This window comes from Hoplias malabaricus, chromosome 13 (genome assembly GCF_029633855.1).
Source record: "Hoplias malabaricus isolate fHopMal1 chromosome 13, fHopMal1.hap1, whole genome shotgun sequence".
In the NCBI taxonomy this organism is placed as follows: Eukaryota; Metazoa; Chordata; class Actinopteri; order Characiformes; family Erythrinidae; genus Hoplias; species Hoplias malabaricus.
The window spans coordinates 4,018,768-4,045,039 of record NC_089812.1 but is presented as its reverse complement, the minus strand read 5'-3'; the positions used below and the strand labels follow the sequence as shown (position 1 = coordinate 4,045,039).

At 43.5% G+C, this 26,272-nt stretch overlaps 1 protein-coding gene across 3 annotated transcripts in view; it reads left to right on the top strand.

Moving 5' to 3' along the window:
- The first annotated feature begins 604 nt into the window (after nucleotides 1-604).
- The window catches only part of iqck (IQ motif containing K), a 35,561-nt gene continuing 9,893 nt past the window's right edge, over nucleotides 605-26,272 (top strand). The window contains exons 1-4 of one of the 3 annotated variants that reach the window (XM_066642887.1): nucleotides 605-628; nucleotides 25,492-25,583; nucleotides 25,997-26,094; nucleotides 26,218-26,270. In XM_066642887.1, the coding sequence (XP_066498984.1) occupies nucleotides 25,559-25,583; nucleotides 25,997-26,094; nucleotides 26,218-26,270 (176 nt within the window). In that variant the 5' untranslated portion in view covers nucleotides 605-628; nucleotides 25,492-25,558. Of the gene's footprint in view, nucleotides 629-23,350; nucleotides 23,479-25,349; nucleotides 25,374-25,491; nucleotides 25,584-25,996; nucleotides 26,095-26,217; nucleotides 26,271-26,272 lie in introns of those variants that run through there. The other 2 variants (XM_066642886.1, XM_066642889.1) reach the window with 2 other exon arrangements.

Genomic DNA, 26,272 nt, shown 5'->3' with positions numbered 1-26,272 from the left:
GCAAAAGCTTTCCTTTCCATATATGTTTGGGTGATTTTATTTTCCCTTTTGACGAGTTTATCCAGAGGGCTTCCTTTATAGACAGCAGCCTTCTCTTCCAGTTACTAGTTTCTTGCTTTTGCTTTCCTTTGTTCACATTTTCCCATCACTTTCTAAATCAACCACCTTACTTTGTACCTTCCTTGTCCTCTGCTTTGTACCTCTCATAAATTGATTTATATACTTAAAATTAAATAAAGCCCTGTGAAGGACCAGCGCCCCCTCCAGGGTGTGTTCTCGCCTTGTGCCCAATGATTCCAGGTAGGCTCTGGACCCACCACGACCCTGAACTGGATAAGGGTTACAGACAATGAATGAATGAATGAATAAAGCTTAAAAGTAGCATGCATTTAAATGTAGCACTGCCAAAGGGAATTTTCTGCTCTGCTAGAAGTGCCCCAGTCAAATATAAGTGCTGTTAATGTAAGGGGTCACCTGCACCATGGTCCTCCCACCAACAGGGGGCTACCACACCTCATGTCGTGTGGTAATCAGCCCAAATGACAACAGCTGTGGCTTACCCTTTATTAAGCCTTCAGTCAGCGTCTTCTGTGTAGAGTCTTGAGTTTGTCAGAACCAGACTGTGCTGGTAATTGGTATTTCCTCCAAAAGAAGCTTTTGCTTTCTTTAGTGTTTCTCACTGGAGAACACTGTCCTGTTGGTGCTGTATATGCCACTGACTTGCCTTTTCCTTTTCACATTACTTAAAAAAATAATCATTTAAATATATACTTTTACGGGAGTATTTCTCCTCTCTGCTTCTCATAAACATGTTTGGGTACTTTTATTTTTATTTTTTTATTTCTTGCTTTTGCTTTCCTTTGTTCACATTTTCCCATCACTTTCTAAATCAACCACCTTACTTTGTACCTTCCTTGTCCTCTGCTTGAGCCTCAGTTTTTCAGTCTCTCACAGGGGTTTGAACCATGAGCTGCTTTAGTTTCTTTCTCGTTTCCTTTGTTTGTCTCCCTTTTTTGTAAGACTTTTTATTGAAGACACTTAAGACATTTCCTCCTATACTTATTCATTTTAAGAGTTCACTTCCACCCTCTTTTAAACACCTTAATCACAAGCACCGTAAGTTCCTTTTATAGCTCTTTGAGAAGCTGTTGCTCCTCACCACAGCTGACCTGGTTCCAGACCCACTGCTTGCAGAGTTGTATCTGTCTGCTTTTGGGTTTATCATCATCCTCTAAGTGGCCACTGTTCAGCTCCGGATAGCTGCCCTGTTATGGTTAATGTTAAATGCTGGGGAGCAGTACACATAGTGGCCCTGCAGAATAGAGAAACAGCATGTAAAAGTCGTCCAAAATGCCTTTGGAAGCAACACTGGCATGAAAGGGTCTCCTGAGCATCATGAGATGGATTCCCATGGCTGAGCATCTGAACACATGCCTGTGCTTACTGCGTGCAAAGTGTTGGCTGGGGTAGAGTAAACAGTGGCAGGTTAAATCATGGGAGAAATGTTTGAAAACAGTAGATAAAACCACAAGAAAATAAAATGAGGGAAATGTTCTTTTGGTGTGTTTTGTGACTCTTCTCAGGGCGACTTAATGTGGGTTTAATAATGCTGTGGGGTTTGTTATGGGGCTAAAATTCTGGATGTTTTCTCAAACGCTTAATTTTAAGATGTTTTGAAAATAATTTTGGCGCAGCAGGTTAGTGTGGCAATCACACAGCTCCAGGGGCCTGGAGGTTGTGGGTTCGATTCCTGCTCCGGGTGACTGTCTGAGGAGTGTGGCGTGTTCTCCCTGTGTCTGTGTGGGTTTCCTCCGGGTGACTGTTTGAGGAGTGTGGCGTGTTCTCCCTGTGTCTGTGTGGGTTTCCTCCGGGTGACTGTCTGTGAGGAGTGTGGCGTGTTCTCCCTGTGTCCGCATGGGTTTCCTCCGGGTGCTCCAGTATCCTCCCACAGTCCAAAAACACGTTGGTAGGTGGATTGGCAATTAAAGTGTGTGTGTGTGTTACCCTGTGAAGGACTGGCGCCCCCTCCAGGGTGTATTCCTGCCTTGCGCCCAATGATTCCAGGTAGGCTTTGGACCCACTGCGACCCTGAACTGGATAAGGGCTACAGATAATGAATGAATATTTGGCAGGAGGGATTGCATATTTTCATGTTGCACATTTCTGGGAATATGCATTTCAATCTTTTTTTTTTTTTGTGTTTAACTCTAACACTTGCATTATAAAGAGCTTGATGGCTTTGGATTTTCTGGTTCTCTAGAGACTCCTCCAACATTTCTCCTGAAATAAAAGGTATAAATGGGGAGTGTTTTCCTTTATTCTTTAGTAACAGCCTCTACTCTCAAAGATTAGATGTTGAAACATTACTGTGAGGATTTGATGACATTCCACTAAACTGATATGAGAAATGTAGTGGAAAAGTGTGGTCAGGTGCTGATTATGAGATTAGTTTTCTATCACACACTCCAGTCCAAATTATTTTAAAACTAGAAAGCGATCTTTGCTGCAGTGGAGGCCTTGTATCCCTCTATTCGGTCCTGGGCATTGAGCGAGTTGAAGTTGTTTTCATTTGAAGCAGTTTCAGAGCGTCCAGTTCTATAGGCAATGCTTTTTCCATCTCTTCTGCTTAATCCTGCTCAGGGTTGTGGTTATTTTCAGAGACTGAAAACAAACTTTCCAGGCTGAAGTGTGATACCGGATGAGTATCTGTGAGGTGTGCTCTCCCTGTGTCTGTGTGGGTATCCTCCCACAGTCCAAAAACACAAGGTAGGTGGATTGGTGACTCAAGTTTCCGGGGGGATGGGGTGTGTGTTGCCCTGTGAAGGTCTGCTGCCCCCTGCAGGGTTTGTTCCCGCCTTGTACCTAGTAATTCTGGTTATGCTCCGGACCCACTGCGACCCTGAACTAGATAAGCGCTAACAGACAGAGAATCATATTTGGGTTCTATTCCAAACTTTCACAGACATGAAAATGTTTGATCTTATCTTCTCACCTTGCAAGCCACCGTTTGCAGCAAGATTCTCATCTCAGAACGCAACTAAAAATAGGAAGACTTTCACTGTGAGCCAGCACTGAAAAGCTTTTCATTTAAAGATTGATTGTAGAGTTATGTTTCATTTATTTTTGGGAGGAATTAATTTCCACTCTGCTTTTAGAGGATCTCAGAGATGGTCAGAAACATTCCCTGTTCTTCACTGATTGGTGTCCAAGTCAATGACAGGAGTCAGAGTCAGCCAGGGAGTATTTGGAAGTTAACTGATAAAGTCCTCACAAGGCCCTCTCTTCTTTACCTTAAGTGCAGGTGATAAAGCAAGAGAGTGAGAGTAATTTGCAGAGCTCATCTTGTCTCATGTTTTGCAGTTTCAGAAAAGAAAGAGGTGTCCACTCCTTCAGGGACTGTGGCTGCTTCTGGAACTGACATTTATGCATATTGAGTTAGCTGTTAGGCTAATGCTAACTTTGTTTATAACAGCAGAAACGGTGGGTTGTAGTAATACTTGACTGCTGCTTGGTATGAAATTCTTGTGCCTTCAATTGTCAACTTGTCATTTACATAGATGACTTCAAATACAGCGTGTTAGCGAGCTAGGCCACTTCAAGCTAACCTGTGTTTTTTTTTTTCTTTCTTTTTTTTGATAAAATGTTGCCAAAGGGTATTCATTTTCTCTCTGTAGTGGATGTTGGTCATACACCCCGATACATATATATATAATTTTATAATTTGTTTTATAGCCTTGACCTTATTCAAACTCCTCCAACCTCTGATATTTGACTTAATGATATTAATTAAGATTTATAATTGGTTTAAGCAATTAGAACATTAATAATTAGTTTGAGAATGAATAATAATCATGCTAAATGAGTTCTTCAGGATTTTCAGAAATTCTAATGAATAAATTGCAAACACTGTGACTTCAAATAATGAGAGTTTTATTAATAAAAAGAAGATATTTAGTTAACATAGCACAACCTTGTAATCTCACGGTGTCCGGCAGGGGGAACTGATTTTGACCTTAAGGTGAGCTAGACACTTCTAACTTGTGACTAAGGTTACTAACTAAGGTTTAATTAAATGGTAAATTATAAAGAGGGTTTGTTTAGACATCAGCTACTGAAAAGGTGTTAAATACGCTAGCTTACTCGTTCGCCGTTTCACCGAGCCGTCGCGTCCTGTTGTTTAATCTCCGTGTCCCGGGGTGTTCTCGTCGTTCCCACGTGGTGAGAAGCAGGCCCGCTTATGGAGGATCTCTTTACAGTCGATTTGAAGACCCTCGATTCCGAGCTGAGCTGCGTCGATCGAGATTTCCCTTCTTCGGTTTTTCACAGGCGTAGCTGGTTTTCCACCGTAGTGGAAAGGCTTTTTCAGAGTATTAGCTAGTCTCGTTGTTCAGTTTTCCAGGATTGATGTCTTCAGGAATCAGCTTATAACGTTAATATATCTGTTATCGATTACTCAAACGGTTGATACCTTACTTTGGCCACAAATAAGTTTCACCCGCCTTGATCATTCGTGAGATCACACTTCGATAGGTAATAAACATAAACAAGATTAAAGGAAAAGAAAGATATTCAAATTATTCGACTTATTAGTTAAACTTCATACTCTTAGCTAATTTCGAGACGTCTCTCGTAAGCTTTTCTGAAGTCTCTGAGAGGGTTCCTTTGTTTGTTGTCGGCGTCCTTTTTTTTCCAGTTCCTTTCGTGGTCCGTTACTTCTGCAGAGTCCTCGCGACTCTTCAAACTTCGAACTCATTGTCTGTCTTACTGTTTGTCCTTTTCAAGGCTGGCGCGGTCACGCCCTAATGGGAGGCGTCCTCTTTCTGATTGGACGCGAGTCCAGACTCACGTGACTCTCGTGAGGGAGAGAGAGAGAGAGAGAGAGTAGGAGGAGGGGGTTTTGACTCTGTGATTCATACATAAGGAATATGAGTTTCTCGTATCAAAATTCTTATACCTGTTATCAACCTATAACAATGAGTACATTGGACTATTAATATCAGACATTTACATAAGGTCCCATCTTGAGTACATTGTTCACGTCCAATTCGTGATGATACGCTGAAAAATAAAACGTTAATCCATTTTCTCTCATTCAGAGACAAAACTGATCTTTGTAATAGAAACAATCGGCATTATACATCATTTCATTAGAAGGTAGGCATTCATCTGAGGGTACAGAAAGTGACATTCATACGTTCGTTTATACACAAATAACTCAGAGATCGGCTATTTTCGCTATTGTCTTGCGGCGACTCCGAGCGAGGTGTAGTTCCGCCAGTGTCCATTTGGTGTCGTTGTTAATCCGTGTTTCAGCTGTTGGTTCACGGGAGTTCACTCGAGGTCACTTTGGTTTGAACATCTGTTGATCTCCGTGAAAGATAAGGATTAGACATTTAGGTGCCATTGTCATAAAAACGGGCCGTAAAAGCTCTCTTCTTTGTTTGAGGTTCCTGTCTCTTTAAGTTAGTTATCTCGACAGTTCCTGTTAGTTAAAAGAGAGAAGGGGGGTGTTGGGGCCATGTGTTACTTAAAAGGGTTCTTTTGATGTCTTTAGATTGGTTGTGTGTGTGGGGGCTGCTATGTTGCAGACGAAAAGTCTTCTGCAGACTGGAAAAGTTTTAATCCAAAACTTTTCATTTCTTGATTGTCCGATATTCATATTTGGCTCATACTCCACTACATTCCCCCCTTTCTTTTCAGTTTTATGGTTCGTCAGGGATCATGGAGCTGAAAAGAACTTTTGCTGTGGAGGAAGGTGAGGTCAGCAAGCATATTCAAACACATTTCCAGAGCTGATGTATTCCTATTAGTGTATGGGTGTATATGGAATGTGTATGTTTGCATGCTGAAGGGATCCTAATTATTTAGGGGCAGGTCTTGTTCAAACGCAACCTCGAGAGCTGATTCTTCGACATGGCCTTCGGCTTCATATCTAAAACTTGGGGGTTCACCTCTCTGGGCTCTCTTATGTCTAACGAATTTGACCATTTTATTAGACCAAGTTTCTAACCTGCTCTGGAGGGCTCGAGTGCGTTTGAAATAGAACCAAGCTATACCAAAGGTCAAAAGATATCCTAATCCTACCAGGGTAACTAGTAAGGTGTCCGGGGTGGACCATGCATAGGTGACAGGCTGAACTGGCCATAGGGGTTGAGACGACAGTTCTCTAAGAGTGTTATCTATGGGGGTCAGGTCAATGACTTGGGTCCCCTCATATTCTAGGCGAGTTAGGGTTTTAGTATCTAGCTCGATGGTGTGTTTGGAGAAGAACTCTGAGATTTCTATGTCGCTCTCATATTGGTCAGGGTTTAGGTGATACAGGGCCAGGTCTCCTACATGTAAGATTGCGTTTACGGGGACGTCTACCCAGAAGGTTTGGCTAGGAAGGAGTACCCTTTCTGAGGTGTCATGTTGATCATAGGTTAGTAGGGCCTCTCTAAAGGGGGTGTTAACCAACCAACGATTTCCAACAATTTCAGCTTGAGTACTGGTTACCAAACGTCGGGGCGTGACGACTACCGGGCATTGAGTATTACTCATCATAGGCTTAAGGCCACAGATCCCATTTGCGCTGTCACGAATGAAAGGTTTGCTAGGGCACAAGTAGTGAATGTCTTTAGTGAGTGTGCACATAAGCAAATTGGGTACCAGATATAGGTCAGGGTTATCGTCTTGGTATGCTACAAGAGATGTTGTTTTCACACGAACGTAGGCAGAATCTTGCCAGAAACCAACGTTGACAACATCTTTCAAACGGTATATGTTCTCAGGCGCCATTATGGGAAGGTTAGTAATGAATGCTAATTCTCGGTCTTGAGGATTAACATAAATTGGGATGGCGCTACCTAAGGTATAGGCTAGGTGGGCCTGGAGATCAGTAACTACTTCTCGAGTTGCTGTGGATAAAATCTCCTGTACTAAGGATAGGGGCACCAAGTAGGGAGGGATTCTCCCCATGGCTAGGCTATCTACAGAGGAGCTGATTTCTTGTAGCATATCAGACAATAACATATTCACAAGCTGGATGTGGGCAAGGTCAAGTTGTACTACTGAAAGCATGGAGTTAACCGTCTGGAGCGTTTTGTTCAAAGCGACACTGTGAGCGTTGAGCACTACGACGGTGCCACGTAGGGTTTGCCCAATGGTTTGCAGGTGCTGCTGTTGTTTGTCTAATTGGGTTTTAATGTTCGGAATTTCCGCTTGCAATTCCCCTACTTGACGTTTAACAGTGGCTACATTGACGGCATTGACGGCGGACGTTCCGAGACTCAGTAGTGATCTCACAGTTGCAGCTGCCATTAACAATCCGCCTATGAAGCGTTTAGGTCGTTTATTAAAACCATTTAGTTCTGATTGCGTTACGGTAAACTTTTGTAACTGGCGGAGCATGTGAGTTACGTCGGCTTCAGCATGGCTGATAGCTTCCTCAGTCCATCTAACTCCATTCCGGCCAGTCTGCAGCGTGGTTATCGGTAGGTTTTTGCTACACGCTTCGGCGGGATTCAACCGTATAAATACTCTCTGGGTATGGAGGCGGCAATTAGTGATTAGCAGTCCCGGCTGGTCTTTCAGTATTATTCCTGAGTCAGGACCTGGTTCAATCACTTCAGGGAGCACGGCGGTTCCTAGGGAGCCGACGATCAGGAGAATGAGCAGCGGGGCCATCCTACCGGAAGAGATGCTCATGGTTAGATTTAGGGTATTTATGGCGAGTCGTTTAGACAAATTATAAAATTTTTCACGGTACCCCCCTTTTGATAAAATTTTCCTAGGGTAAGCACTCTATAATAATTGACGATGAGGGACTAGGGTCTTGCACCCTGAGTGTCCTCAGTCTGGTTAGAAGCTCGTTGCCTGTTAAAGAGTGAGAGAAAAAGGGAAAAGGGATAGGAGAACTAAGGTGTGAGTAGAAGGTTATAGTTGTTTGTTAACTAACACCCTTCCTGCCTTTGGTTCTGTCGTTTACGATCTAACACAAGCGTTAGTATCCCCTACAAGTCCCATGGGGGTTGTGTGTGGTCGGATTTGGTTGCGGTGGACCCATTTGAATTCGGTACTGCCCCGAGCTTTGTTTATTTTGATCCTGTAAACAACGGGGGACAGTTTGTCCGTTATCTTATAGGGACCGGACCATCGGGGTAGGAATTTGCGGGCCAAATTCCCCCCTGTTTTTCGCGACCTTCCAACAGGTTGGACAAAGATGTAGTACCATACCTTGTCCCCTATTTGGAGTTCGTCGTGGGATGCTTTGTGATCATAGTACGCTTTGCGACCTTCTGCACTTCTTTCCAGTTTCTGCTGGGCAAAGGCGAAAGTAGCTTTGAGGTGTTTCTGTAGGTCCTCCATATACTGATGAGTGGTGTAGGCTACGGCTATGCTAGCTTCACCTGGCTGATATAACAGATGTAGAGGCAGAGTCATTTGTCTCCCTGTCATCAACTCAAAGGGTGAGACCCCGACCGCGTCGTGTGGGGTCGCCCGTATGGCCATCAGTACGAGGGGAAGTTTGACATCCCAGTCTCGTTGGTTTGCTGCTACGTACTTTTTCAGTATGCTAACAACAGTTCGGTTGGCTCGCTCTACCTGACCTGAGCTTTGAGGATGGTAGCTAATGTGAAGGCTGGCTTTTACTCCTAAGAGTTGCCAGAGCTGCTGCATGACCTCAGCTGTGAAATGTGTCCCTCTGTCAGAGTCGACACGGCTGGGTAGGCCAAACCGTGAGAAGACATGGTTCATCAGTAAGTATGCAGTGGTTAGTGCTGTGTCATTCGGTGCGGGGAGGCATTCTACCCATTTAGTGAATGCACACGTGACTGTGAGGAAGTACTTGTTACCTCTTACTGTTCGAGTGAGTGGTCCAACCCAGTCTATCTGGAGGTTTGACCAAGGGAAGGATACTCCTTTCTTTTGCAAGGGGGCTCTATGAAGAGGATTCGAGGGTTGAAATTGGCAACATACCAGACAGCCTTTAATGTAGTCAGCCACATCTTTTACCATGTGGGGCCAATATGCCACCTGCTTGAGCGCATGGTGTGTTGCTTTGACCCCTTTGTGTCCCGCAGATGGGGAGTCATGGGCGTGCATCAGCATCACCCCCCTGTGGCACTGAGGAACCACGAACGTAGGTGAAGTGTGCGAGTCAGTGGCATGAATTAGCAAGCCTTTGACGACTTGGAGGGACGCTTTGGCGCCGTATAGGTCTTTAAGGCCTGGTATGGTGTCAAGGTCTTGTGCTGCGATGGGATTAGTAGATGGGTCAGAGACATGGCTAAGCATTTTAGAAATGGATGGGTCTCGAGCTTGGAGAGTAACTAAGTCAGCGTCCGAAAAAGCAGGGTTAATAGAGACAATGGTAGTTTTGGCATTGTCGGGCGACGCCTTTGTTACAGTTCGAGACCGTGTGACAGCTAGGACTTCGATGTCGGGTGGGTTTGGAAAAAGGGAGGGATCGAATGTCCACGATGTGCCTTCGCGGGCCCCTTGCTTGGCTAAGCTATCTGCTTGATCATTGAATTCTTTGTCATCTCCCGGGACTCGGGAGTGACCCTTCACTTTCTTCCAGTAGATCTGCAGGTCATGTGTGTCTACCAAGTGTTCGCATGCCGCGAAAAGCTCTTTGTGTTTAACTGGCTTTTTGTTTGACGTGGTGTAGTTGTTGGTTTTCCACAGTCTCAAGTGGCATGTGAAGCTTAGGCGCGCGTAGTTGGAGTCTGTGCAGATCACCAACGTTTTTATGCTTTTCTGGACTGCAGACTGGATTGTGATAAGAATTCCTGCTATTTCAGCATATTGGGAGGACTGAGCACCCAATTTGAAACTTAGGGGTTCGTGAGGCCATCCGTTTATTCCGATAATACCCACCCCTGCCATCAGGGTGTGTTCTCGGCGGAACGAACAACCATCTACATACGCAGTGACAAGGTCTTTGCATGTGTTAGGATCGAAATAGTGGTGGTTAGCCACGGTGGGTAAGAGGGTTTCTGGAGTTTGTGGCACTTGGGAAGGAATGTTTCCTTCGCATCGCCTGCAGGAAGCAAGGCCTGTGCCTAGGGGGCTCTTGTAGTTTTGCGCGTAACGCACCTCTAAGTCAAAGCTTTGGAGAGCCATTAGCCATGACGCTACTCGAGCGTTAGTTACTACACCCTCTCGAATTCGTTGGCTGTTTAGGAAAGTGACTGGTTGATGATGAGTTTCAACAATCACCTTCTGACCACCTAGGTAGTTGGAGAAATGTTTGACTGCCCACACTGTTGCTAGTAGTGCTTTTTCGCAGTCACTGTATTTGTTTTCGGCAGCCAGCATAGTTTTACTAGCATAGGCTATGACACGTTTGTCTCTATCGTGTAATTGATACAGACCGGAGCTGAGACAGTGGTTCGAGAACCCTACTTCTAGGTAGAATTCTTTGCTACTGTCAGGATAGGCAAGGCATGGGGCCGTGCACAGTTTCGATTTTAGTGCCTGCATGGCGTGTTCCTGGGCTTCGCCCCAGGTGAAAAGAGTGTCCTTTTTCAGGAGGTCATAAAGTGGACGAGCTAGGTCCGCATAGTTCTCTATGAATTGTCGTGAGTAGTTGCATACTCCTAAGAAACTGCGGAGTTCCTTAAGGTTGGTGGGTGCTGCGAGGTTTGTTACCCCTTGCACTCGACTCACTTGTGGTTCAACACCATCAGTGCTTACGAGCAGACCGACGTAATTCACTTTTGTTCTGCACCACTGACATTTGGAGAGTGATATTTTCGCACCTGCTGTTGTAAGCTGGTCAAGAACATGATCAATCTCGTCAATGTGTGCCTGTAGGGAGTGGTTACGCATGAGTATGTCGTCCACATATATGAGGGTGCCTCGCTCGCGGGCATCAGGGCATGCTTTGTTTAAGAAAATATTAAACTCCGCGGGTGAGTTGGCATATCCAAAAGGGCACCTAGTGAATGTGTACTGTCGGTTTGCGAAAGTGAAAGCGAGCTTGTGTTGGTCTTCTGCTTGCACCGGGATGGTCCAGAAGCCAGAGGCTACATCGATGGTGGAAAAGTATTTAGCGTTTCGGACCGAGGGAAGCTCTTGCTCCAATTGTGTCATCGGCCATCGAGACAAGGGAACCTGTTGATTTAGTTTCCGATAGTCGATGGTTAAGCGCCATTTACCATTTGGTTTTATGACGGGCCATAATGGTGCCGAGTACGTGCTGTTACAGGGTCGAATTATGCCCTTTTCCAGCAAGTCATCAATGATTTCTTGTACCGGTTCATAGGATGCCAACGGAATTTTGTATTGGCGGACAAACGTGGGTGGTGCTCCCGGACGAGTGGGAATACGTACTGAATGAATGTCAGTGAGACCACAGTCCGTTGAATCTTTGGAAAAAGATTTTTGATATTTAAGGAGCACTTCACAGAGTTTCTCACGTTCTTCTTTGCTTTGGAGGGCGTCGGCCTCCTTTAGAACTTGTTCGACTTGGATACGAAATTCGGAGTCAGATAGTTCTTTCGAAGTACGCGGATTTGAAGTGTTTTCTCCCGCTTCGGGAAGAAGAGATGGTTCCCGGGAGGATTCCGGGGATGAATCTATGGAAAGGACCGTGATCGTCATTTGATTGTCGTCAGCGAGATCTATCCTGCAAATGGCATCATTACTCATGTCCAGAGCTGAGAAGAGAGCAACAGCTCGTGTCGGATGAGTGTAGAACACCTTTGATTCTGCATGATCAAGAAGCAGGGATTCAGGCATTGGTCCTATGATCGGAATTCGCAACTCGAAGTCATGGAATTTCGTACTGACTAACCAACCCAGAGGAGATGAGTGAGGGATCGTCAAGGGTTGAGTGGTTTCGTTCCGTACGAATAGATAGGTGGATCTTGCTCGCGTCTCCACCAAAGGTGTGGCTTCGAGGGTGAGGCCTAGTTCGAAGAACTGAGGTGACGGTTGGAAAAGTGCATGCGCGTGGCTTAAGTGTTGGCCAGGTCGCATGACTAAGCGGATGGGTACATTTGCTGCGTTCGCAGGTACCACAAGTGCACCTTGGTTAGTGACCTGACATACCTCGGGAATAGTTTGTCCTGAGCCTAGGTTGCTGAGATCAGAGGACCAGGTTTCCGTTGAAACATCAGTCAAAGACCACAGTACACTATTGAGGGTGTCTACGTGGACGTCGAGGCGCACCAAGAAGTCACTTCCAATGTAAACGTCGTGCGGCAAGTTAGGGACGACTAAGAAATAATGGGTGATTACCCTTTTGTTCCACTGGACGGTTAAAGCGCAAATTCCATCAGTGGGTGACATTGCTTTTGATGCCAGGTTAAGAGGAAAGCGACAAGGACTGCTCACCAAAGGAATATTTGGTTGAGTGAGGCGCAGAGTGTTAAAGAGGGTTTGGCTTATGGCGGACTGGTCGGTCCATAGAGCCAGAACTGCATTGTCTACACGATAGTCCTGCATTGTGAGACCATTCACGATGGGAAGGCCTGGAGCGTCTGTTGTGGACGGCTGTGTGAAAGTGCACAGGAATGTGTTCCGTTGTTCTAACATGGCACTAGGGGGCCAGGGAGAGACTGCTGTCTCTGGTGTGGCTGCCATGGGCTCAGTTTCCTCTTCCTCGAAGTGAGGGATCTGACTTGGTGGATCTCCTATTGATTCAGGCCGGATTTCGAGACGGCAACACTGAGCTTCCCGGTGGTGTGGGGTGCAGATGGGTAAAGGCTCACGCACTTGTGCCCAGATCTTTGACCTTTTGAAGTCAATCAGTGGTTCGAAGCGATTAAGGAGATCTTTGCCGATGAGGAAGGGAATTGTTTCGAGAGGAGACACATGGACTGGATGCACTAAGGTCATTGGTCCAATGGCTAAGTGTATTAGTGCCATAGACTGGATAGTGAGGCCTGCATGTGAATACGGCTGAATTTTAAGAGAACAGTTTTGGAGCTGTATCTCGCGATTTTCACGCCGCGCAATGGCTCGAACCTGGTGGAACAAGGCGGAAGACATGAGCGTGACATCTGATGCAGTGTCCAATAGGGCCTCATGTACTAGCCTTCTTTCCACAATGGTGGACAAGTAGGATTTGCGTGCAACCCCTTTTTCCGTTAGGTGTCCCATGAATTGTCGGACGGGTGTGTCGCCTTCAATGACTGAAGGGTCATTTGGCGTTAAACCTTCTTTACCGTCTAACTGAACAACTAAAACAGCACTGGAGGGTGGTTGCGAGTCACCCCCCTGTATCATCGGGTTTTCAGTGTTTGTTTGGGTCACGAGGAGATTGCACGGTGCGCTAGAAGACGGAGCTTCGCTTGTCACTTCTCCTACATAACTTTCTAACATTTCTGGGGTGTTAGAGGATGGCTTTGGGTTAGACCGCGAAGAGGTGATAGAAAGAACGTCAGGTTTTTTCTTTTTCTCTTTGCAAATCATTGCAAGCATTCGGCGGATGTCCTCTAACTCCTTAGAGCTGAGTTCCGTGCCTTTAAGCTTGTTTTTAGTGTGATTTTCTTTATTTTGATACCAGTATTTCTCTTTCTTTTCTCTATAGGAATCAGAAAGCTGGTTCGGAGCTGTTCGCTCATATCCCTTATGGGGGTGTGATGGTTTTCCACGGCCCGCACCGCGGTTTTCTACAGGGTAATAGTCACGACCATACCCAGCCCTGTCCCGAGGGTTCCAGAAATCTTTGTCATGATTTCTGTCTGGCCTGCGAGGAGGGTAGCGCTTGTATTGGTGTGAGGGCGGATGAGGTTTCGGGCCCTCACTGGTCCACGGAGTGGAGGAAGGGTTCAGGGCGGATCTTGGTGGATCGGCCTGGGTGGCGCCTTCTAACTCTAAATGTGGGGAACTGGAGTCGACATTGAAGACTTGGGGTGTTTCGGACCGCCTGTTGGGAATTTGTTGGGTTTTGAGGAAACCTCTGAGTGCTAAATCACGCAGCTGCCTGCTAGACAGGGTGCGAGGGCAAGCTGAGACTCCCAACTGGTGACTGGTGTGGGGATGGAGGTTTTGGATAAATAGTGATTTGAAATTTAACTCTTCCTCCATTCCGGAGTCATTTCTAGGTCCGAAGTACGCCTGTCTGAGTCGATTATAATATTGCTGAGGGGATTCCTGGCGTTGCTGTTTTATGTTCAAAGCAGTGGCCAGTCCGGTCTGTGACAGGTGATTGGAGAATTCTTCCTCCAATGCTTGGCACAGCACATCATATCGCGCTTTTACATAGTCTGGCTGACGTTCAATGAAGTTACTGACGTCTCGGTTGGAGGTCAGTTTAATCACATATAGTCTGTCATCTATGGTGATCCCGGGGAACCTTTGGAGGTAGAAGTCAATATCTTTTAGGTAGGAAAAGATATCATTAGAACCGTCAGGTTTGGGATCAAAGCGGGTTATATTACGCGCGATTTTATCTAGGTCCTTGTATGAGGGACCATGAGAGGGTAAAGGTTGAGGGGACCAGACACTGGGTTGCAGTGCTCTGGGTCTAGCAGGGCGTTGTAAGGGACGACTGACAGGAGACACAGGGGAGGGGGAAATACCCGTTGATACCAGAGGAGGTGCTGCAGCAGCTCTAAAGGTTACGGTCCCTGAGTCTGGTTCCTGATCCTCACTATCTTCCTGTTGGCCTTGTCTTTCTGTAGCGGCACTAGGTGGCACATTGGGTGTGACCTGGGGCAGCGTGTTCCCTTCAGCTATTTCGCTTTGAAGTCGACTTAGCTCTGCCTCTACCTTTGCCTGCTGTCGCCGTGACACGTCAAGCTCACGTTCGCTGGCTCTGAGCTGTACTACAGCGAGGAGGGCTATTTGACCTAAGGCCTCAGTTAGGGGCTTGCCCTTGAGGATGTCGGTTAAGTGGTTCTCTACCCACTTAGCCACCATGTGGTCACGATGGGCCTGTGAGGTTTTCTGCACAGTTTCTGCGAGTCCAGGCATCACATCACTGGTGATGCTGGTCAGAACAGAGAATGCCTCATCCCACAAACCTTCTACATATACTTCCGAAGAAAAAGTCCCTTCTGCCATGTTAGCTGTGTTTTTAACTGCGAGGTGTAACTTACTTCTATTTAGTTAGGATTAATTCCGTTAATCCCTTTTCTAACTAAATCTGAACTAAATTCACCTGTACCGAGTGCTCTAAGAGTAACTGCTAGTATGTATGGTGTTAGAGTTCACTTGTGAATCTCTAAGGGAAGTCTGTTAGTAGGAGAGGGTGGAGTGAAAGTTGCTATGTGCGAGTGAATAAAAGAAGAGAGAAAGAGAAAAAAAAAATTTTTCTTTTCAATAATTAAAATTATTAAAAATTTTGAATTAAAGAATTGTCGAAAAATTTGGATGAAGGAATTTTAATATTAAGTGAGTTTTATTATTAGATATAATTTCCAATTAAGGAATTATGAAAGTAAAAGAATTTTCCGAATTACAGAATTATTAAGAATAGCGAGATTAAAAGACTCTCTCTTTTAACTGCGTTTGTGATCTGGTATCAAGTTAAAGTGTCAATCTCTAATTGCTGCACACTGTCTGCTGTAGTTGTATCAACTTATTATGCTTCCAAGCCTTTACTTGTAATTATTCAGATGTGCAGAGTTTAGAGACAGCCACTAGAGCTGTGATACCAGGTCTTATCAGTGTGAACTGGTCGACAATTTCAATTGCGATAGCAAGTTTTCTCCACCAGAGGGTACTGAAGGTAAGTCTGAATGGCAACAGCGAGCTTCAGTATTTAAGTTGAACTTAAATTGTAATACCAGACTAGGACACCAGAGGGCGACAAGCAAGTTACAATGCAATAGCAGCAATGGACACCAGTCGGCGCTGGTGAGAGTCCCAATAGACACGGTACCAGCAGATACACTAACACAAATGGGAATTTCCACTGTAGCGGGAAGTTTCAACACTAGAGGGTGTTATCAGATTAAAATCTAAATTGGAATAAAGATTTTAAACGCTCAGATACTCTATCAAAAAAATAAAAATTAAAATTTTAAAAGGGGAACAGAGATTTTACACTAAGGTATTTTAAAAGAATTTCATCTGTAATGACAACTTTTTAACACCAGAGGGCTGCTAAACACTTATGTTGTCTCGGCGGACAACCTCCCAACCACTAGAGGGTGTACGGGAATCAAACGTCAAGGGTAGCACCACTTGACCACAAGGAGGAGCAAGGGAGGACACGCTTCAATAGACGCTAGTTATGAAGTATTTTTCCCTGCAATTACGCACTTATACCACAAGAGGGAATTTGTCTTCCTCTGTTTTGGGGGCGTTTTGAATTTCCCTCCTTAGTTTCAGCTCCGCCCCTTCGAAGGGGTTCGTTCCTTTCTGAATATGATTTCAGTTTAACTGGAACAGCTGACGAGAGCAGACTGCTCTTCATACAAGCCGTATTTTCGGCTGTTTAATAACCTCCCAATCGCCTAGCGCGCGATCTCGTTATTAACGCTGGTAGCGACCCAGTTTAAAACGAACGGGGGTATTCGGTTCGGTGGTCTCTCTTCGCCGGGATTTCGCGGCGGGAGGTCGAATCCGACGGCAAAGTCTCACAGCGGAATTTCGCGCAGTTCAGACGTGCCCAGGCCTCAATTTAATGCATGCGAAATGGCGCAGAGCCGCGCTCTTTCAAAAACAACCAAGCTTATTTTCTAACCGGTATATATCACAGAACAGTTTTTCAGCAGTAACAAACACAACACGAAATTACCCACATCAAGCTTTGAATCTCAATCGTTATTCAGCAACACAAACAGCGGAAAGTATTTCATAAACCCAAGCTGATATTCAGTGTTTTGCAGTTTGCTCATTAAAAAGCCTATTTCCTGGCCTCGCGTGGGCGCCAATAAAATATATATATTTTATATGTAGTGGATGTTGGTCATACACCCCGATACATATATATATAATTTTATAATTTGTTTTATAGCCTTGACCTTATTCAAACTCCTCCAACCTCTGATATTTGACTTAATGATATTAATTAAGATTTATAATTGGTTTAAGCAATTAGAACATTAATAATTAGTTTGAGAATGAATAATAATCATGCTAAATGAGTTCTTCAGGATTTTCAGAAATTCTAATGAATAAATTGCAAACACTGTGACTTCAAATAATGAGAGTTTTATTAATAAAAAGAAGATATTTAGTTAACATAGCACAACCTTGTAATCTCACGGTGTCCGGCAGGGGGAACTGATTTTGACCTTAAGGTGAGCTAGACACTTCTAACTTGTGACTAAGGTTACTAACTAAGGTTTAATTAAATGGTAAATTATAAAGAGGGTTTGTTTAGACATCAGCTACTGAAAAGGTGTTAAATACGCTAGCTTACTCGTTCGCCGTTTCACCGAGCCGTCGCGTCCTGTTGTTTAATCTCCGTGTCCCGGGGTGTTCTCGTCGTTCCCACGTGGTGAGAAGCAGGCCCGCTTATGGAGGATCTCTTTACAGTCGATTTGAAGACCCTCGATTCCGAGCTGAGCTGCGTCGATCGAGATTTCCCTTCTTCGGTTTTTCACAGGCGTAGCTGGTTTTCCACCGTAGTGGAAAGGCTTTTTCAGAGTATTAGCTAGTCTCGTTGTTCAGTTTTCCAGGATTGATGTCTTCAGGAATCAGCTTATAACGTTAATATATCTGTTATCGATTACTCAAACGGTTGATACCTTACTTTGGCCACAAATAAGTTTCACCCGCCTTGATCATTCGTGAGATCACACTTCGATAGGTAATAAACATAAACAAGATTAAAGGAAAAGAAAGATATTCAAATTATTCGACTTATTAGTTAAACTTCATACTCTTAGCTAATTTCGAGACGTCTCTCGTAAGCTTTTCTGAAGTCTCTGAGAGGGTTCCTTTGTTTGTTGTCGGCGTCCTCTCTTTTCCAGTTCCTTTCGTGGTCCGTTACTTCTGCAGAGTCCTCGCGACTCTTCAAACTTCGAACTCATTGTCTGTCTTACTGTTTGTCCTTTTCAAGGCTGGCGCGGTCACGCCCTAATGGGAGGCGTCCTCTTTCTGATTGGACGCGAGTCCAGACTCACGTGACTCTCGTGAGGGAGAGAGAGAGAGAGAGAGAGTAGGAGGAGGGGGTTTTGACTCTGTGATTCATACATAAGGAATATGAGTTTCTCGTATCAAAATTCTTATACCTGTTATCAACCTATAACAATGAGTACATTGGACTATTAATATCAGACATTTACATAAGGTCCCATCTTGAGTACATTGTTCACGTCCAATTCGTGATGATACGCTGAAAAATAAAACGTTAATCCATTTTCTCTCATTCAGAGACAAAACTGATCTTTGTAATAGAAACAATCGGCATTATACATCATTTCATTAGAAGGTAGGCATTCATCTGAGGGTACAGAAAGTGACATTCATACGTTCGTTTATACACAAATAACTCAGAGATCGGCTATTTTCGCTATTGTCTTGCGGCGACTCCGAGCGAGGTGTAGTTCCGCCAGTGTCCATTTGGTGTCGTTGTTAATCCGTGTTTCAGCTGTTGGTTCACGGGAGTTCACTCGAGGTCACTTTGGTTTGAACATCTGTTGATCTCCGTGAAAGATAAGGATTAGACATTTAGGTGCCATTGTCATAAAAACGGGCCGTAAAAGCTCTCTTCTTTGTTTGAGGTTCCTGTCTCTTTAAGTTAGTTATCTCGACAGTTCCTGTTAGTTAAAAGAGAGAAGGGGGGTGTTGGGGCCATGTGTTACTTAAAAGGGTTCTTTTGATGTCTTTAGATTGGTTGTGTGTGTGGGGGCTGCTATGTTGCAGACGAAAAGTCTTCTGCAGACTGGAAAAGTTTTAATCCAAAACTTTTCATTTCTTGATTGTCCGATATTCATATTTGGCTCATACTCCACTACATCTCTCTCTCTCTCTCTCTCTCTCTCTCTCTCTTTCTCTCTCTGTGTGTGCATAAGCACGTCAGGCTAATAGGGAAAGATCAGAGCCGTTCATTTAAGCTCACTGCCAAATGGAATTACACATGGTTGGCTACGACTTTAATAAACTCCAAATATCGGGGCATGTTTTATTACTTTAAAGGATCTACTGCATTATCACAAAAGACCTGAAATTTGCTGCATATACAATATCAGATTGACTGGAGCATCTGCTGTGAGGATTTGATTGCACAAAGCTGCAAGATTATTACCAAGTTCAGGAACTGATATTGGATGTTTTAGATCCCAAGTCCACTCCCACTGCTTCACTGCTACACAGAATGAACAACAACTTAATTATACACTGAACGATTGCTGGATTGCCTTACACTCACTGTCCATTTTATCAGCTCCACTGACCACAGGAGCATAACTCGGTTTCCTAGAGCTGATTCTAGGTTGGAAACTCAAGGTTGGAGAATCAAGGTTGGAGAAGACGTGTGTAGAGCACCTGTTACCGGATCAAAAAGTGAGCAGTGTTTTAATCTGAGCTGTAAACCTGTTAAAATAAGTGTTTTCTGTCTGGATTTAAAATTGTTTTAAATTAAGGCTCTTCTAATGTTCAGAGACTTCTGCTGGGTTTATACGTCTGTAGCATGTGATAAATATCCTGGGGAATGTGTATCCCCCCTCTCACCCCCTTGTTTTTAAAGTTACTATTTTGGAGATGGATTTTCTTTTGACAGCAGTGGTAGTCAGTTTTGCTGGGGCAAGCAAACAGAGGGCTATCTGCCAAAATATAATCTAATGTTTGGGACCCATTTGTGAGGAAATCCAACCTGGAAATGCCTTCAGAGAAGAGTAGACAAGAAACAGCAAGTATAAAATTACTAAGAAAGCCTGGCTTAGGGGCATGAGTGTATTTGCCGTTCCACCCTGCAGCCTTATAACTGGCCTCAGACAGAGGAATCTCCCACTGACCTGGTCCCAGTCAGGAGACAAAGCATTGAACGATTCCACGTTTTCTACAACAAAAAAAGTGGTTATTAACTAGTAAAACTGTCAGTCTGGATCCAATGAGTCTGTGATGCTCTTCTGCCATTTTCCACTTAAAGCATGAGCATCTCATCAAACAGAAGCAATGAATAATCAGTGGTTTGTGTTTATGTCTTCTGTTTCTGGATTAGAGGTATATCAGCGTCCAGACAGGAAGTCACTGGTCTCCTAAATCAGTTCAAATGCAGGTTCTCTAATTCATGGGAACCAGCAACATCACCAAATTTCTCATCCCTGAGTTGCAAAGACAACATGGTAGGTATCAGTCTTTCTGGGTGGAACCATGGCCACAAGAAGGAAAATAAATTTCAACAAAAGAGTGGGTGAATAAGGGTGAGATGTTTCTGTGGTCCATTTGTTTCACCACATAATACAGTGGGTTTAAAGGAAAAGCGGCAAGTGAAAACCCAGTAGATTTACAGGAGAGAAAAATACAATTAGATTTGTTGGTAATCTGCAGGTTAATATTCACAAATTTCCCATAAATATTTATAGTATATGTACATCATGGGGAAATGTACAATTACAATCAATAGTGATTTTAAAGGGTGGTGGAAAAGTGCTATAGATTTGTGAGTATATTGATGTTGTGTTATTTAAAAAAATAAAATAAATGTCACGATTTATTTCATACCTACACTGAGAATCAACCCTTGTCTATTTCTGGACACCTGCTTAACATTTCTACTGAAATGAAGGCCCCCCCCCCCCATTTCTTATTATTACCTTAACTATCTCTGGATGTCAAAACCCTCACAAATATTATGAAATCTAATCTGTCTAAAACCTTTCCAGGGAAGTACACATTGTTTTTGCACGAAGGGAGGGTGGGGGTAGTGTATGAAATCTCTTTTCACGTGTGTGTGTGTGTGTTTGCGATTATTATGATACCGTCAAAGTGAAAGTTAAAGAACAAAGAATCTTTACACTTACACTGAAGATGGCAGTTGTAAAATCTTAAAAAGGATCTTCACAATAACAAATCTCTAACACTAATCAAGTGCTGCCAACAAACTTGGATGTGAAATATATTTAATGACGTATGTTGGCGAAAGGTTTGCTTGACTGACTTCACACACACATGAACTTGTGTGATTCCTGTTGTTAATCCGCAGGGTTTAATATGATGCTGGCAGCTATAACAGCTTCAGCTCTTCTGGGACGGTTTTCCACAAGGTTTAGGAGTGTGATTATGGGAATTTAACTATTCTTCTAGAAGTGTATTTGTGAGGCCAAACACTGATGTTGGATGAGCCCTGATTCGCAGTCTAAGCTCTGATTCATTCCAATTCAATTCTTTTGGGTTGAGGCCGGTCAAGTCCGTCCACGGCAAACTCGCTCGTCCATGTCTTTATGGGCCTTGCTTTGTGCACTGGTGCACAGTCATGTTGGAACAGGACGGGCCCGTTCCCACAAAGTTAGGAGCATGAAATTGTCCAAATTCTCTTGGAGTGCCAAAGCATTGAGTTCCTTTTACTGAAACTAAGGGCCAGAACCCAACTCCTGAAAAACTCCCCGTACCATAACCCCCGCCCCCCAACAAAAGTTAGACAATGACCCAGACTCATGTATTGGATCTCTAGACGGAGAGGTGTGACTTGTCACTCCAGAGCAGTGGAGATATGTTTCCTGGAGTCCAGTGGTGGCTTTACACCACTGCATTTGACACTTTGTAACGTGATCGTGATATAAGGCTTAGATGCAGCTGCTCGGCCGTGAAAACCCATTCCATTAAGTTTTCTACACACTGTTCTTGAGCGAATCTGAAGGCCACGTGAAGTTTGGAGGTCAGTAGCTACTGACTCTTCAGAAAGTGTGTGATGTCTGCACACTGGGCCTCAGTGGATCTTGGGGCCTTTTGGGGCCAGTTGCTGTTGTTCCCAGTCATTTCCTTGTTGTTATTCCACTGATCCATGACTGGACTTGTTGCACAGATAACATGCTATCAAGGTACCACGCTGGAATTTACTGAGCTCCTGAGAGCAACGCATTTCTTCACAAATGTTTGTAGAAGCAGTCTGCATGCTTATGTGCTTGGTTTTATACATCCGTGGCCATGGAAGCAATTGGAACACCTAAATTGTCGATGGATGTGTGAACACTTTCTGCAATATAGTGGATTTCATTGTTAAAAAAAACAGTTCATAATATTTGTACCTCTTAATTACAGCTTCAATATCATTGTGATGTCTTCACTGACCCTTAGCAGGGAGAAAAGAGACTCTCTTAGCTACTGTAGGCTCTGCACTACAGAAACTGCACTATGCAGTTTTTGGAGGAGGGTAGGGAAAGGAGTAGTGTAGTTTCCTACCCTCCTCTCTATCACTCTGCACTCTGAATGGCGACTCTCAGCTTTTAAGCTTTGACATGGATGATGTTTTATCTCCTGCTTGGAAACTGAGCCTTAGCCAAAACCTTTGCAAGTGGCAGATATTCTGAAGATCTTCTGGCCCACATCCCCCATTTCCTGCTACGTGGAATTATGGTAGGTGGGGGAAAACTCTCTTCACCACATGAGGGCCTGGTAAACAAAAATAACGTCAAGAAGTCACTTGCCACTTGCCACTTTTGGCTTACATCCTGTGCGTCTCAGCCAACACAGCCTTTGCCAGAAGTCAAACAGCTGTGTTTTGTGAACTGTGGGCCAAATAAGCATAAGTATATGAAGCGTATATGCGGAACATTCGGTAAACATGCACTATGTAGACCTGGACTACACAGCATTTTGATTTGTGATATTTTTTCCATTGAAAGGAGGATATAGTCCGGCATTAGGCTTGTTCCCTGTCTGGGAAACCACACCTGAATGATTAAAAGATTAAAACTGAAAGATAATTGTGATTTATTTTTAGGTGCAACAATTATTTTAAACCTACCAGACATTACAAATTATTGCAAAATACAGCAAATAATGTTTGCGAATTAATACACTGAAAATGTTTGAATCATACAGGCTCATGGATTTGATTATTTCCAATGTTTTATTTACCACTAATTTGACAAATGGCTGGTTACATTCGTTTTATTTCAGGATTTAACTGAATTAAATATAAAAGTATATTCAACTTACAGAATACAAAACCAGATCGTGGCAAATAAATTTTAAAAAATCAAACCCGCAAAATTCTTATTCAAATCCTGTTCACACTAGAATTGCTCCATAACACAATCGTTTATCATACAGCCACAGTCTACAGAAACTGTGGGGAAATAAGTTGATAATTTGAGATGACAGCTAAACTTGTTCATCGCATATTCATTTCCATGCTGAAGTAGATCTGTAGTGTTTTGTGTTTTTTTTTTTTTTGCTTTCGCTTTATTATCCACCCAAACGCCGAGAGCTCTGATTAAAATAGGTTGTAGGCGGTTATTCTCCACTTAAACGCTTTTATAATCTCCTCCTTCACAAACATTGGCCACGCCTTGCCTGCGTTGTCAAGGGCACGGTTGACCGGAAACGCTCGGGAAGAGCTTCCTTAGATACCGCAAGTAAACATTGGGGTCGAAGTTGCTTGAAGGATTTGCCAATAATAATGAAGCGGTGAGGAACCTACAGGTATGTTTGTACAAACGGCAAATACCGTCATTTCTGTGACAGAATTAATTTATCAACGATGAAAGCCTTTTTTATTATTTCAACAGAATTAAAAAAAAAAAAAAAGATGCAGGGCTTATTGTGCGAGTTAGGGATCATCCGTCAGAAGGATAACGTGCAAACGAACGTAAAAACACCGGACACAATGAGTGTATTAATACACGACTTACTGCACCAAAACCAACAGTATTTCTACACGAAGTGATACACAACGTTTGGATTTTGGCTTAAATATACATATATCACGTGAATGAATGAATATCACATGGCTTTCACACAGACCACACTAGAACTGGTGTAAGTATTTGTATTAAGTGTACTATTAGATACATTCTCCCACGCTGTAGTGTAATAAATGACCATTTTAATTTTACTGAATATAAAGATAAATGAAATGGCAAGTGAGAAGAACAAATTTATCACTGCCTTCATTATCCCTGCCTTCATTATTGTGCAAAGTGTGACCCCTTCCTACACCAATTAAAATCTGCGGAGAGAACACGGCATCGTGTGGCCAAACAGAGAATTGCAATTAAATGCGCAAACCATCCCCGTATAAATCCATATCAGAGATTAAGATTTACACTCACTTGTATTTCATTCTACTTTATTTAAACATTTTATTTGACTATAGCTTGATTTATTTAACTGGTTTATTTATCTCACTAATATTTTCATTTAGGGCGGCACGGTAGTGTCGCAGTCACACAGCTCCAGGGGCCTGGAGGTTGTGGGTTCGATTCCCGCTCCAGGTGACTGTCTGTGAGGAGTTGGTGTGTTCTCCCCGTGTCTGCGTGGGTTTCCTCCGGGTGCTCCGGTTTCCTCTCACAGTCCAAAAACACACGTTGCAGGTGGATTGGCGACTCGAAAGTGTCCGTAGGTGTGAGTGTGTGTGTGTCTGTGTTGCCCTGTGAAGGACTGGCGTCCCCTCCAGGGTGTATTCCCGCCTTGCGCCCGATGATTCCAGGTAGGCTCTGGACCCCCCGCGACCCTAAATTGGATAAGCGGTTACAGATAATGGATGGATATTTTCATTTACACAATGCTTAGAAACTGTTTTGATTATTATTATTATTATTATTATTATTAATTTCAACCATTTAAACTTAATAATAGACAGTAAAATTTGGGCTGGATAGAGCTGCAGATAATTACCAGCCTTAACAACTATAACTACAGGTCTATAAATAGACGAGATGCTGACGGACAGTGTCATAGTGGCTTTATTGGCTAGAAGACCTACATTTACTACTGTAACACTGCATTATGGTCCTAGGGGGATGTTATCTCATTTCCCTGTGTAAAACGTCCAGTTCACGTTATTCATTGTTTCTTTTTTGTCTTCTGGCCCTCCACTGTCTTCACTATTCCATGTGAAGATGAATGGGGAAGCCCATATTTAGATATTAATGAGGTGATTTGAATGGACCACTTAAGTATAAATGTGGGTGTCACTGATGCGGAACACAAGGCTAATTCACCTGCCCACATTATGATTTATGGAGAGGAAACAACTTTCAGATGTGTGTGCCCAACTGTTTATGGCGCATGCTGTGTCCTGGCTTTTGTGCGGATGCACACTTTCATTCCAGAATTGAAGCAGAGTTTTATAAATGCGGGTCCAGAGAACTTGAAAGCAAAGTGTTCGAAAGAATGGAGAGAAAGTATGAAATGCTAGTTATTTGGGGGCATTTCTGGATTTTATTGCTTTTGCATGATCAACATTTACCTTGTGTTTGTGTACGCAGCGTCAGACTGTGTTTGTAGACAATGGTCTTTGACAAGCGTTTCTGAGCCCATGCATTGATTTTCAGGAAGGTGAATATAGGAGCTTCCTCAACACTGCTGTAATTGAGGTCAGAGTGAGACACCACACTCCTGCTTCAGAAAACCATCAGAAACATTCTGGTTACAAGCAGCCTGTTTTAGAATAGGCCTTTCTTAGGTTTAACGTATTTCTCTATTCATTGTTAGGTTGCATTCATTGTGAATCCACTCCCACTCCGTGCAGCGGCATCACAAGTCTAACCACACTGACCAAATGTCTTCTCCAGGATTCCAACAATGTAAGTACAGTTAGGTTTCTCAGAGTTAATAAATGACCTCCACTGTGTGAGGGTGGAATTCCCCCCACAGCCTGAACCCTGAAATGTAGCTGGTGACATTGCACACCACCGTCAATAACAGGAACAGAGGTGTAAATCGTCACACATTGGTCTGTGAACATGGAATCAAGCTGAAAAGGCCCTCACCGTCCCTTTACCATTTACTTACCTTTACTTATTGTTATTATTATGGGGTGGCACAGTGGCACAGCAGGTAATGTCATAGGCACACAGCTCCAGGGTCCTAGGGTAATAATTATTTTACTATTATTATTATTATTATTATTTACATATAACTGTCAGTGATCAAACTGTAAAGACCTTTAAAATATAATTACAGTTTTGTAAAGTGTTATACAATAATTTTTCTGCAGGCCCCAACATCCTGTACCTGGAAAGAAGTGTGTTTCCTGTGCTGCTGCCGGGATTAGACGCCATGTTGAGAGAAGCACTGAAGCACCAATGTCTAAAAGTCAGGTCTTGGTTTTCTGTAGAACACCAGATATTTAACTTTGTAATCACATATGGCAGTGTTTCGTGGTCATAACACATTACACAAACCTTTTAAATTTCTGATCTGTTCTGCCTCATACAGAAGGAAGGAACTACGTTTAATGGCTGTGACTTTCTGACAGAATGGTTGTACAAGT